The 12,644-nt window shown below is 46.2% G+C and overlaps 1 protein-coding gene across 1 annotated transcript in view; it reads right to left on the reverse strand.

Moving 5' to 3' along the window:
* The window catches only part of LOC121649097 (solute carrier family 12 member 2-like), a 58,710-nt gene extending 46,066 nt beyond the window's left edge, over positions 1 to 12,644 (reverse strand). The window contains exons 1-10 of the mRNA XM_041999651.1: positions 12,060 to 12,644; positions 10,838 to 10,960; positions 10,562 to 10,637; positions 6,941 to 7,036; positions 5,644 to 5,783; positions 5,453 to 5,563; positions 3,880 to 3,988; positions 3,651 to 3,778; positions 2,989 to 3,073; positions 2,737 to 2,885 (exon numbers count right to left, since the gene is read on the reverse strand). Of these exons, the coding sequence (XP_041855585.1) occupies positions 2,737 to 2,885; positions 2,989 to 3,073; positions 3,651 to 3,778; positions 3,880 to 3,988; positions 5,453 to 5,563; positions 5,644 to 5,783; positions 6,941 to 7,036; positions 10,562 to 10,637; positions 10,838 to 10,960; positions 12,060 to 12,515 (1,473 nt within the window). The 5' untranslated portion in view covers positions 12,516 to 12,644. The remainder of the gene's footprint in view (positions 1 to 2,736; positions 2,886 to 2,988; positions 3,074 to 3,650; positions 3,779 to 3,879; positions 3,989 to 5,452; positions 5,564 to 5,643; positions 5,784 to 6,940; positions 7,037 to 10,561; positions 10,638 to 10,837; positions 10,961 to 12,059) is intronic.

The following is a 12,644-nucleotide window of genomic DNA, read 5'->3' on the forward strand; positions in this document are numbered from 1 at the left end:
TTCGCTCCTTTAAAGGAGGTTCAGGTCTTTACAGAGCAGATTAAAACAAGAGCAGCTGTTTCTGTGTGTGGCGATGCATGAGACCGTGTGTGTGTGAGACCGTGTGTGTGGCGATGCATGAGACCGTGTGTGTGTGAGACCGTGTGTGTGGCAATGCATGAGACCGTGTGTGTGTGAGACCGTGTGTGTGTGAGACCGTGTGTGTGGCGATGCATGAGACAGTGTGTGTGTGAGACCGTGTGTGTGTGAGACCGTGTGTGTGGCGATGCATGAGACCGTGTGTGTGTGAGACCGTGTGTGTGTGAGACCGTGTGTGTGGCGATGCATGAGACCGTGTGTGTGTGAGACCGTGTGTGTGTGAGACCGTGTGTGTGGCGATGCATGAGACCGTGTGTGTGTGAGACCGTGTGTGTGTGAGACCGTGTGTGTGTGAGACCGTGTGTGTGGCGATGCATGAGACCGTGTGTGTGTGAGACCGTGTGTGTGTGAGACCGTGTGTGTGGCGATGCATGAGACCGTGTGTGTGTGAGACCGTGTGTGTGTGAGACCGTGTGTGTGTGAGACCGTGTGTGTGGCGATGCGTGAGACCGTGTGTGTGTGAGACCGTGTGTGTGTGAGACCGTGTGTGTGGCGATGCATGAGACCGTGTGTGTGTGAGACCATGTGTGTGTGAGACCGTTTGTGTGGCGATGCATGAGACTGTGTGTGTGTGAGACCATGTGTGTGTGAGACCGTTTGTGTGGCGATGCATGAGACTGTGTGTGTGTGAGACCATGTGTGTGTGAGACCGTGTGTGTGGCAATGCATGAGACTGTGTGTGTGTGAGACCGTGTGTGTGTGAGACCGTGTGTGTGGCGATGCATGAGACCGTGTGTGTGTGAGACCATGTGTGTGTGAGACCGTTTGTGTGGCGATGCATGAGACTGTGTGTGTGTGAGACCATGTGTGTGTGAGACCGTGTGTGTGGCGATGCATGAGACTGTGTGTGTGTGAGACCGTGTGTGTGTGAGACCGTGTGTGTGGCGATGCATGAGACTGTGTGTGTGTGAGACCATGTGTGTGTGAGACCGTTTGTGTGGCAATGCATGAGACTGTGTGTGTGTGAGACCGTGTGTGTGTGAGACCGTGTGTGTGGCGATGCATGAGACCGTGTGTGTGTGAGACCATGTGTGTGTGAGACCGTTTGTGTGGCGATGCATGAGACTGTGTGTGTGTGAGACCATGTGTGTGTGAGACCGTTTGTGTGGCGATGCATGAGACTGTGTGTGTGTGAGACCGTGTGTGTGTGAGACCGTGTGTGTGGCGATGCATGAGACCGTGTGTGTGTGAGACCGTGTGTGTGTGAGACCGTGTGTGTGGCGATGCATGAGACCGTGTGTGTGTGAGACCGTTTGTGTGGCGATGCATGAGACCATGCACCATTTCAGAGTGATCATTGTCAGTAAGCTGTGTGTGTGTGTGTGTGTGTGCATGTAGGTGGGTGCTCGTCAATGCTCTCATTCAGATCTGAGCAGCAGGATCTTGTGACTGGAAACAACAGCAGCTATTATCTCTGCTGCTCTTTGCATTTTGTTTGGGAACAGCTCCGTCTCAGACAAAGAGAAGCAGCATCACTGCAGCAGTCTGACATGATGCGTACGAGCGTTAACCACAACAGAGCTAAAACATTTGCTTAGTAAGGAGTAAGTACTCTGACAGGTTCATGCTGCTGGAAGAAGGAAACTGGTTGATTCAGGTTCAAACTGCAGCATTTGTGGGCAACTGTGACGACGTGAAATGGGACAGAGCTGCATCCTGACACGGCATCACCACCATGTCTGGCTTTCAGAGGAAACAATAGCTGTGGGTGTGGATGGCGTCACTCTGCCAGCGTGCTGGTCTTTATGTGAGACACATTCCTGAGCTTTTCTGAGTGTTTACAGTTAAATACCAGATTCACTTTTCAATTAATTTTTCTCAGTATGCTGTGAATACACTCACAGCTCCACCTGTTCTACTTCCTGTTAACACAAACATCCGACCAGCCAATCACACGGCAGCATGTAGACGTGGTGAAGATGACCTGCTGAAGTTCAAACTGAGCTTCAGGATGAGGAAAAAAGAGGATTTAAGAGAGTTTGAATGTGGCATGGTTGCTGGTCTGAGGATTTACTGGGATTTTCACCCACAACCATCTCCAGTGTTTCCAGAGATGGTCTGAAGAAGAGAAAATATCCAGAGCAGGACGTCTGGTTGATGGGCAGACTGGTTGGAGATGATAACAAGGCAACAGGAAGTCAAATAAGCACTGGTTCCAACCACGGTTCGCAGAATATAAGGATAATGCACCATGTCACAAAGCTCAGATCATCTCCACCTGCTTTCTAGAACATGACGATGAGTTCACTGGACTCCAACGGCCTCCACAGCCACCAGATCTCAGTCCAGTAGAGCAGCTTTGGATCTCTTCATGACGCTCCATTTTCTACAGATGTGCAGCCTCATGGGCCCTGACGGTCCTGCGTATTACCACAGCCTGGAGGATCGTTCTCATCTTTGGAACGTAGACGCTAATCCCAGCAGTTTGTCCCAGAAGCTGTTTCAGGTTGTAGGAGGCCTGGACTGGGCACTGTGTGGGGTGTCAGATGTCTTCATTGGTCATCGCAGCTTTTCCCTCAAACACTCTGAGCTGATTTTTCTTTCTTCTTCTTTTTGATGCTGTTTTTCCAGCAGCTTCCCTGTTGGCTGCAGAGTTACCTGGAAATCGTTCATCAGGCCGTACTGGCATCCTCCCTCCTTGCAGATAGAGAAATCGTAGCCCAGCGTGCAGGCGGCATCAGTGCAGTTCACCGTGTCGCTCACCGTGTCGTTGTGGTCACCGGTCGCGTCCCTGACGATGCAGGCGCCTGTGGACAACAACAAATCAGTCTGAGGTCCAAAACCATCATGTTAGAATCAGATAATGGCAGAAAAGTCTCAGATTTAGAGGCCAGACTGGTGGATATGAACCTGTGGAGATGGCCACGGCCACGTAGGTGAGTCCTGTGATGAGGATCGCCAGCAGCGTTCCTTTAGGGATTGCAGACTGAGGATCCTGCAGATGTGGAGTTCAACTTTAATGTTTGCTAAAGTTTTTCATTAGTGCATAAAAAGAATCATGAAAAAGCAAGAAAGTAAATTATGGAATGAAACCGTTTCCATACACGGTTAAAATGTACTAAAATCATTTTTACTGAGCAAAAGAGGAATAAAAAGACTGAAACTGAGGGAGCATCGAGACCTCAGGATTTTAACAACATACGAGCCCGTGAAATGAAAAGAACTAGTTCACGTTACTAATGCGTGGCCACAGGATTTTATCCCGTAAACATCTCGTCACTTTGCCTACTGATGTCGTTTCAAACCGTCCTGCAGCACCGACTAAGTGTCTCTTACTGACGTGTCCTGTTGTGATTTATGATGCATCATTCTGATAAATATATCTCAGAATATAATGTGTTGGGTTTTTGAGTTGGACTTATGTCCCCCCAGGGCCACCGTAGTGCAGGCAGACTACAGGATCATCGTTTTTTATTGAAAGATGAACCTGTTGTCCCAGCTGGTAACGCATGGCCATGAGTTGATATTTTCCTCAGCGTTACAGTTCACATACGAGCGACCAGCAAACCCACCGTGAGGTCACCGGAGATGTTGGCTCCAGCCAGGATCCCAGTGGCTGCAGGAAAGAAGATGGCAAACACGGAGAAGAAGGTCTCCTCATCTCTAAAGTCTGGGCCGAAGTTTTCCACCAGGATGGCAGCTGCAGGGATGGAGAACCAGGACGGTCGGAATAATTACTGATTTTAATGCAACAGATTTTTTTCTTTTAACAAACAGGAGAACACAAAAATTCAGACTGACTGTTGTAACCGAAGAATCCTTTAGGCTCTTTGCTCTCAGTTGGCATGAAGGTTCCTATGAAGTAGTTGGCGATGGCTCCCAGCAGGATGACCAGGAGGACAATCTGAGCCTGACGGACCGAGACAAGCAGGACATGGACCATGAAAAAACTTGCTCAAACAGAAAAAATAACAACTATTCATGAAGATGATTTTTGGTGATTCATCCAGCTGAAGCTGAATTAAAGCTAAAATTTCACCAGATTCACCAGAAGATATTTTACAGGAAGTTTGTCTGTTTGCTGAAAATCCCGGACAGGAAATCGTGAGACAGGAAGATATTCTTGGTGATTGTTCTCTAACACCCGACATGACGGCTTTGTTTTGTAAGATTCCTGGTCCCCATCAGATGTTGGATGATCCAAACTGCCAGCTGCTTCTCTACGTTAACGCCTAACCAGGAAGAGACTTAAAAAAGTGACAGGAAACAGCTGTGAAGTAGAATTTACCTCATCATGTTTGGTCATTGCTTGTGGAGTTCCTCAGGGTTCAATACTGGGTCCAGAGCACTTTATTATTCATATAAATGATATTTTTGAGGGATCTGATATGTTGAAACGTTGCTGATGATTCTAATGTGTTTTGTTACTTTGGAATTATGGAAAATTAGAAAATAGTTGGACGAAGATAAACTATCTGATACCTGCAAAAGAGAAAGCAGATATGTGTTGATGGGGGAAGGACAGAAATGGTGTTTAAACTATGTTTAGAGATTACAAAATAATCTGAAAATCCCCAATTAAACATGTTCAGAACAGCATTTCACCAGAAAACCAAACACATTCTGGACCATAACTCTCTCCACATCCTGGTCTGGCTGGTGAAAATGTTCATTATCTTCATTACACTGTAAAAAAGATCCGTAACGCTGCTTACTGAGATCATACAGATCCACTTTTCTTAACATCTTAACATTTTCACACAGCACACACGTTGCATGAGCGCGCTGGTCCCAGAGACGAGCTCGGGATCGGAAACCTTCAGCGTCTTCGTGTCCTACGACTGGAAGGTTTGTGTCTCAGTTTGTGGAGGGAAGCTGTGGAACAGTCAGGATTTAAACATCGAGCATGAACACATTTCAAAAGAGCTTCAAGAATGAAGCGTTATCAGAAACGAGGAAGAGGAGGAAGAAGAAGGACCAAATCCTGCTTCACGTACTACTTATATGCCTGCATGTATATGTACTGTATATATGTGTACTGGTAAACACGTTGGCTTTATTTATGTTAACAGTAATCCGGATCTGGAGCAAATCTAACCAGAAAGTAATCCTGAGATTTCTCATGTCGGAGGAAATGAGCTTCTTCCTGCTCCTTTCTGAGCGTCTCAGATTACTTTGTCCTACTGCTGGTTGTTTTTGTTTTCCTTTACTGGTTTCTTTATTTATTTATTTGACACTGAGGAGTGTCTTAATCTAACAATCTCCTTCCATCACATCCATCCATAAGCCGACATTCACACTGAAGGCAAAAATGGCCCAAACCAGACTTTTCATCCGTATGTGACCTGAAGAGGAAAAAAACTGCTCGTCCTACCTTGGCCTCCCATTCCATCCCAGCCACGGAGATTCCCAGCAGCAGGATGACTGTCAGTGTCCCAACGATGCGAATGTCGTTCAGCTCATCGGTCATCAGAGCATCAACATCCTACCAGCAAACAGCCGCATTAAAGCCAGTCTCAAGCTCATTCTCAGACGACAGAGCTGGCTTGTAGCTAAACTTCTTACATTGAGCATCTCCACCACGGTCTCAGCGAAGCCTACGACGTACATGGCCACGGCGACTGCGTTAGCGAAGGCGAAGATGAGGCCGATAGATCCTCCAAACTCCGGTCCTAGACTTCTGGAGATCAGGTAGTATGCACCTCCTGGAAGGCAAGGTTTTACAAGAAGCTGGTTAACTGCTTGTGTGGTTTGAGCCACACAACCCTGTTCAGCTAGTCATGGTCAGTCAGTCCAGAAGCTTCCAGACCCTCAGAGTGCTGCATGGATGCTCACTGAAACTTTACAGCAACACAAACTTTTTCACTCTTTTCACAAAACAAGTCCAGGTCTGCAAACATGATCATCCTGAAATCAGGTCTTTCTAGGAAACCTGCTGTAGTCTCTCCCCAGATGGCTGAAATCCTCAGACAACCTCGTTTAAACTGATATCTAGTCCCATTCGTTCTTCTAAAAGCACTTTATTCAGCTTGGAGCTGTTCTTGGATAGTTTAAACCAGTTCCTGCAGGTGTAACAGGACACTGCAGGGACCAGTGACATCCAAGCACGTTAAAGACGCCTTACGTAACTTTCTGACCTTAAAACCGCGTTCTGGACTCGTTTGAAGGGACATGTTTTATGTGCATTTCTGCAGCCGAGTCCGGAGGCTGTCCCTTTTTTGTGTCTGTGCTTGGTGATTGAGGACATGACTCTCCCTCTGCACAATAACCAAACGTCTCTGTCTGATAAAGTGCCTGGACTCTGTTAAAGGGTGGATGGAAGACAGTTTTCTTCATTTAAATCAAGACAAATCTGAAATAATTATCTTATTTGTCTGGGGAAAAGGAGGCACTTGGACCATCTGGCTCTGTGGCTAACTCCTCTGTTAGGAACCTTTGTTTTTTATTCTGGATGCACATCTGAGCTCCACTGTGTCACATCCTGAACTGGGAATCATTATTCAGGCTTTTGTTTCATCATGGTTGGATCATTGCTGTAAACCATACACCCGTCTTAGCAGAACCTCCTAGAACGGTTAGAAGTTGGTCTGGATGCAGCTGCACCAGCTTCCGGTTTATTTCAGAGTAAAATTTAAGATTATTCTACTGACCTGGAGATTGCTTCACGTACAGGCACCAGCCTATCAGAGGGCTACTGAAGCCATGTCTCCCTGCAGGCCCCTGAGGTCCTGTGACCAGGACCTGCTGATGGGGCCCATACCAAGTTAAAAACTAAAGGAGAAGCGGCTTTCTCAAACTTCCCAGAATTGGTCAGAAATGATGGGCTACATGTTTCCAGACGTCTGCTGTGCTGATATCTCACCTCCTCGTACGAAGCCGTTGGTTGCTATAGCAGAGGTGGACAGTCCGGTGATGCTGGTGACCACAGTGGCCATCAGAATGATGGCAATGGTAAGTCCTGTCCCACAGAAAAACAGGTTAGAGTTACCACAAACCCGAAAGTCCAGCTCAGCTTCGCTTCAAGTTAAAATCAGATTATTTGTGAATAAAGAAGATGAGAGATGTTAGTCATCCAAAAGACTCAAGCTGACACCCCATCCCACGCAAATTTCTTCACATAGCTTTTACTTTTCTGCCTCAGGGGTTCACATATTTTCTGATTCAGGCATCGTGTCAGGAGGATGCTAAAGTCAGTCCAACCGCCCGGGACAGGCTGCCTTCTCTGAGGCGACACAAAGAAAATGAACTGCAGCTGCAAAATACTCCGGCCATCCATGAAGTCGATTATCTGGAAAACACTAACCCACTTTCTGTCATGTCCATGATGATGAAATTATGAGACATCACAGAATTTCAAACAACACAGTTTCTTGATGAAGTCGGGAACAACTTCCTGTGGTGTCACGTTCAATGTTCCAGGAAAGAAATGATGGCTATGACCTTAGAATTTAAAATTAAACGATATCGAACAGCAAAAAATGATTTCTTATAACCAAAGACGGGCCTTAACGTGAACTTGGGACATACTTGTGTGTATTATATATAACAGGCATAAGCAGCCTGCAGGCTGAGTGGCTGGATGGCGTTGTTGACAGGCATCGGTCTCCCTGCAGGAGGAACATTTTGGCTTTGAATTGCTAGATGATTCCAAACAGACAAGCTCTCAGTTCCTTTCCAGCAGGCTTTGAAATGAATAAGATTAAGAAATTGTTATTAGTTTTATATCAGATGAAGGTTGTAAGACTTTTAAAATATGTTAGAACCCACCCCGACCCTGTCAACCATGGTTAAGCTAACTATCAGCATAGTGGGTAAAATTCATCACATTTAGCCTAAAAGACCATTTAATTTATTCCCGTTTCCATCTCAGACAACAACCATAAAGCTGAGACGCGGGCAAAGCCTGAAATGATCATACGACTCCCAGCTCACCCCTAAGTGGTGTTTTACCTCTTATGATAATAATACACCATCCCACCCATGCATAGACTAAAAAACTGCCTTTACTGTCTTCATCCGGGATTTTGTTGCTGGATTTATTGTTGCTGGTAGTTTCCGCTCTGGTTTCCTGTTTTATTTTGTAGTTTGTCCTCTTCTGTAGTCCATTCTGTTTTGGTTTCATGGTCGTGTTGTCTTCAGTCCATGTCTCTGGTTCAGTTTTCCAGCCCCGTTACCTTCAGGTCTCATCATAAAACCCTTCATTCCTGCACCTGTCTGCCTCTTCCTCTGCATTTGTTCATACATTATTACCCTCCTGCTACATAAAACCTCGCTCCAGGGGCTGAGATAAAAGTGTTCACAGGTGGGGATTTTCCACTCCGAAGCCAGTCTAGGGGACAGGGTGTATGTGAGGGGGTTGTTCAGCTGATCCTTCTCACATTATTTGAAGTGTCTGTCGTTCATTGAGAGTTTCGCGTAGGAATTTAGGTGAGTTTGGGACACATTTAGTAGTCTGGGGCTATTTCAGGGAGTTCAGGGAACCTCGATAAGAACCTTGTCACCATGGGACCAGGCAGTTCTTTGGGGCTGGAAGAGGATGTGAAGTTGATGTTCTGCAGAGATTCTGTGAATGTGAGGAGTTTGGAAAAGTTTCAGTTTGAAGGGAAACTGAATGTGGATGGAAGTCAGAAACTGGTGGATGAATTGGAGAAGAAATGTGGCGAGAATATGAAGAAAGGAAAGATTGGTTGATGGTTGCTGAAGGTAGAGAAAGAACTGGAGAAAAAGGCAGCATTGGGTGTGTAGACTGCTGCACCAGTCAGGGCTCTGGAAGATCCAGAGGACATAAACGCTGTGGCAGGAGTAAGAAGACTCCCTGCTAATGGTCAGCAGCAACAAAATCAGAATGTCCAACTAGTTTTAGGTCCCGCAGCAGGGCCTCAACCAGGTCCAGCATTTCAGGGGCTCGGAGCTTGGAGTTAATCCTCCCCAACTCTTGGCCCAACCAGCTTATGACCCTCTGCTGCTTTGTCACACACCCCCACCCTATGAGGCAGGGGGCCGGCCCACTCTTAGGTCACCCTCATACCCAAGCTGCCAGGAGCCACCTCAGAGCTGACTGAATTATTAGGTGGCCGAGATGGGGTGACAACATCCCTCACCGATAGGCCAGGGTTGAAGCCCTCAACCCCACAAAGTGGAGACAGCATGGTTTTTCCTTTGATTGCTGTTCCAAATCCAAATCCGGACAAAGACACGTGTACGAGTGTAGAGCCTGGACCAACGCTGACATAATGCATGGATGATGAGAGCCCTGCAACAGTTTCAGGTTGACCGGTGTCGAGCTTGAAAGAGTGTTGAGATGTTGTTTGGGTCCTCGTGGCATGCTGTGTCTGGGGACTGGAATCAGTAGGACGACCAGAATGAACCACTTTGAACCAGAGGACAAACGCCTTGTTGGAAAGAATGAGAACAAAACATCAGAGACAGGCTGACTGGACTGATATGGGCCGGTTAGACCAGACCCGCCAGATTCACATGGTGCTTATGAACAGCAGCTAAAAAGTGAGTTCTTGAACGAAGCTCTGCCATACATTATCTCCTATGTCACGAAGTATAAGGTGGCTTGTCGAACTGGAGGCATAGATGACTTAATGGAGTTAGCTAAACAGAAGAAAAAGGGACAGAAGACTGCAGGGACTTGTTATGAGGAAGATTGCAGGAAGAACTGCCTGTGCATGCTTCATCAGGGGAAACAACTCTGTATGTGATGTGACAATGATGTGTGTTATGTCTGGGGGACGCCAGGACATCGGCGAGAGACTGCAGACTGAGAAATAGACTGGACATCAGTGATCAACAACAGGCTGACAGAGACTCACGAAAACCTGAACCTGAAGGATGTGAAGGGTTATTCAGGTTGTCTTATGAGCACAGACCAGAAGCAGAAATGTTGGTAGAAGGATGTAAAGAAGTTCCTCTGGAGCAACGTGCTCAGTGTTCAGACCACAAGATGTGAATAAAGCGATCACAATGACTCAGAGGACAGTTCTGGAGAAGTCTGCTGATGGACAGATAACGTCTAGCTTTGAGGATTGCTGGCTTAGAGGCAGATGAGAAGCAGGAGCATCCTCTGAGAATCTCATCCTCCTGTCCAGTGAATTTGCTAATGTGAGCGTTCCAGATGGGGGTACGTTGGGTAGCTGGAAGAGTCAGATGGACCACCAAATTATTATTCTTTGGACTTTGTAGTGGTCCCAGATCTGTAGTGGACAGTATATGAAAGTCTTAGTCCTGTAATATTTGGACTGTAAATAAACTGTATTTTTAGGACTTTTCTAGAACGTTCACCCAATCACACACACATGCAGCACTTCCTGTTATGTATCACACACACATTCATACCTGATGGACACATGGCAGGAGAAGAGGGGTTCAGTGTCCCTCACAGGGACGACTGTCTGGGGAATCAATCCACCGACCTTCCAATTATGTATGAGGACGAAAATGTCCCATCTGTTTCTGATAAGTGATCTGTACCTACCAATTCCAGCCTGTCCAACGATCCAGGACATTCTGATGAACAACATCACCCCCCAGATGTTCAGCATGCAGCGGATCTGTAGCACACACACCAGAGAAACCTGAGCACCAGCGAGATGGAAGCTGCTGACATCAGCAACACAACATCTGCACGATGGAGCCGCTTTCCTGATAGAGCCCAGCTAATAAAATTTCTTACGCCTATTCCGGATAGTTTCATTTTTACAACCCCTTCAAATATCCCTGTTTATCTTCCATAAACGCAGGAAACACGAACCAGGACTCCTTTGATCCAACCGAACTTGATGGTTCCTCCTTTCGCCTCCTTGGCCATCAGAGCTGCTGCCTCCTCGGCTGCTGACGGCTCGTCTCCGTTGGCCAGGCCGTCCTCAAAGGGCTCCTGATGTGGAGAAGAAAAACCAGAACCAGCCAGGTGGTTGAGCTTCCACGGTCACTGGAAACCAAGCTTGTTAGCTTAGCTTGTAGCAGAATTATTTCATCATTTTTATAAACTTTGTAGATTTTTACATATTTAATTATTTTAAATACCACCACCCAAACTCTCTGTTTTTATTGTTTTGTTTTACCCAAGTACATTTTTTACTCCCTTATTTTATTTTATTTTATTTTATTTTATTTTATTTTATTTTATCATTGTCCTGAACTCCTTTATCCGTATTTTTATTCTTGTGGCTCTTATCAGTTATTATGTATGTGTATTTATTCTTGTTTTTACTGTTTAACTTTAGTGTTTCTTCCTGGGGATCCTTCACACTAGTAGCTCTACCTGCTCTGTTTGCGGTTGTTGCCATGGTGACGGTCCTGGGCTGGGGGGCTGGGGGTCCTGCACTGCAGCCCTGTGGCTGTGGTGTGAACCCCGGCCTGCCCTGACCTGGGTGGTTCCTGTGGTGGCACCCTCTGTGGTCATGTGGTCCGTTTCCTCACAAAATCTGAACTTTTTTGTTGTGTTTCAGTTTAGGAGAAAAAAAATCCTTTTAAATATTTATTTAATTATATTTAATTTAATAAAATTGTTTCACCTTCTTCACCTTATTTATGCTCTGAAACAAGAAGATTTTCTGTCCTGTGGAGGAAACTTTATCTGCAGCATGTTGATGTTTTTAATCTCCTTCTCAGGAGTTAAACATGTTCTCTGATCGTCTTTTAAACCTGGGACTTTACAGGAGTTGAACATTTGAGAAATTTATGCATCAATTATTTATTCTTTTTCAACTTGATAAAAACCTCCTAAAAGTAAATATTAAAGCAAACGATCTAAAAATCTAAATTCTTTCATCAAATATCCCCATTGGAACAAAGTTTTATTGGAAAATCAGACAAGGGCTGTAAGATGAATAAATTAAAAATAACAGAATAATCAAATAAATAAAATAAGAATAAAATATAAAATATGTTCGAATACAAACAAAACTAATTAGATCAACAGTAAATGAGAAGAGCAAATAAAACAATCAAATAAATATAATGTTTGTTCTTACTTTATCCAGCTCATCGTGCAGCTCCGACAGCGACGGTCTGGTGAGTTTTTCCCCAAAAGGCGCCGCAGTCTGCCGGTAGAAGTCGATGTTCGGGACCGCGTCTATCGTGTTGTGTCCGAAGGTCCGCATGTAGTAGGTGTTGGAGTGCGAGTCGGAGATGTGCGTCTGTCCTGTGCCGGTTGAATGGAGGCTGACGGAGTCGCTTTTGGTCGTGTCCGGCTCGTGGAAGACATCAGGAGGGAGCCCTATGTCGGTGGCGGTGCCGAGCGCGCCGGGGTCCAGGAAGCCCACCACCCTGAACCGGCCTTTGGACTCCTCAGGAGGCTTCGACCCATCGGTGGACCCCGGGGCGGCAGCCGGGGCCGGAGCAGTGGCTGATGCTTCCGCCACAACATCCACCTGGAAGCGGCTCTGAGCGGAGCCGCCGGTCCTCAGGGACGGTTTCTGTCCAGACATGTCCAGACTGACCAGAGACGGTGAAGAAAGTTCCTGCTCCGAATTCAGAGAGCAGCCTCAGCATTTAACAGCAAACGGTCTGAAAACTCGGACCTAAAATCAACTCCGTGGTGAATTTATCCGAAATGT

Source organism: Melanotaenia boesemani, chromosome 11 (genome assembly GCF_017639745.1).
Source record: "Melanotaenia boesemani isolate fMelBoe1 chromosome 11, fMelBoe1.pri, whole genome shotgun sequence".
NCBI classification, from domain to species: domain Eukaryota; kingdom Metazoa; phylum Chordata; class Actinopteri; order Atheriniformes; family Melanotaeniidae; genus Melanotaenia; species Melanotaenia boesemani.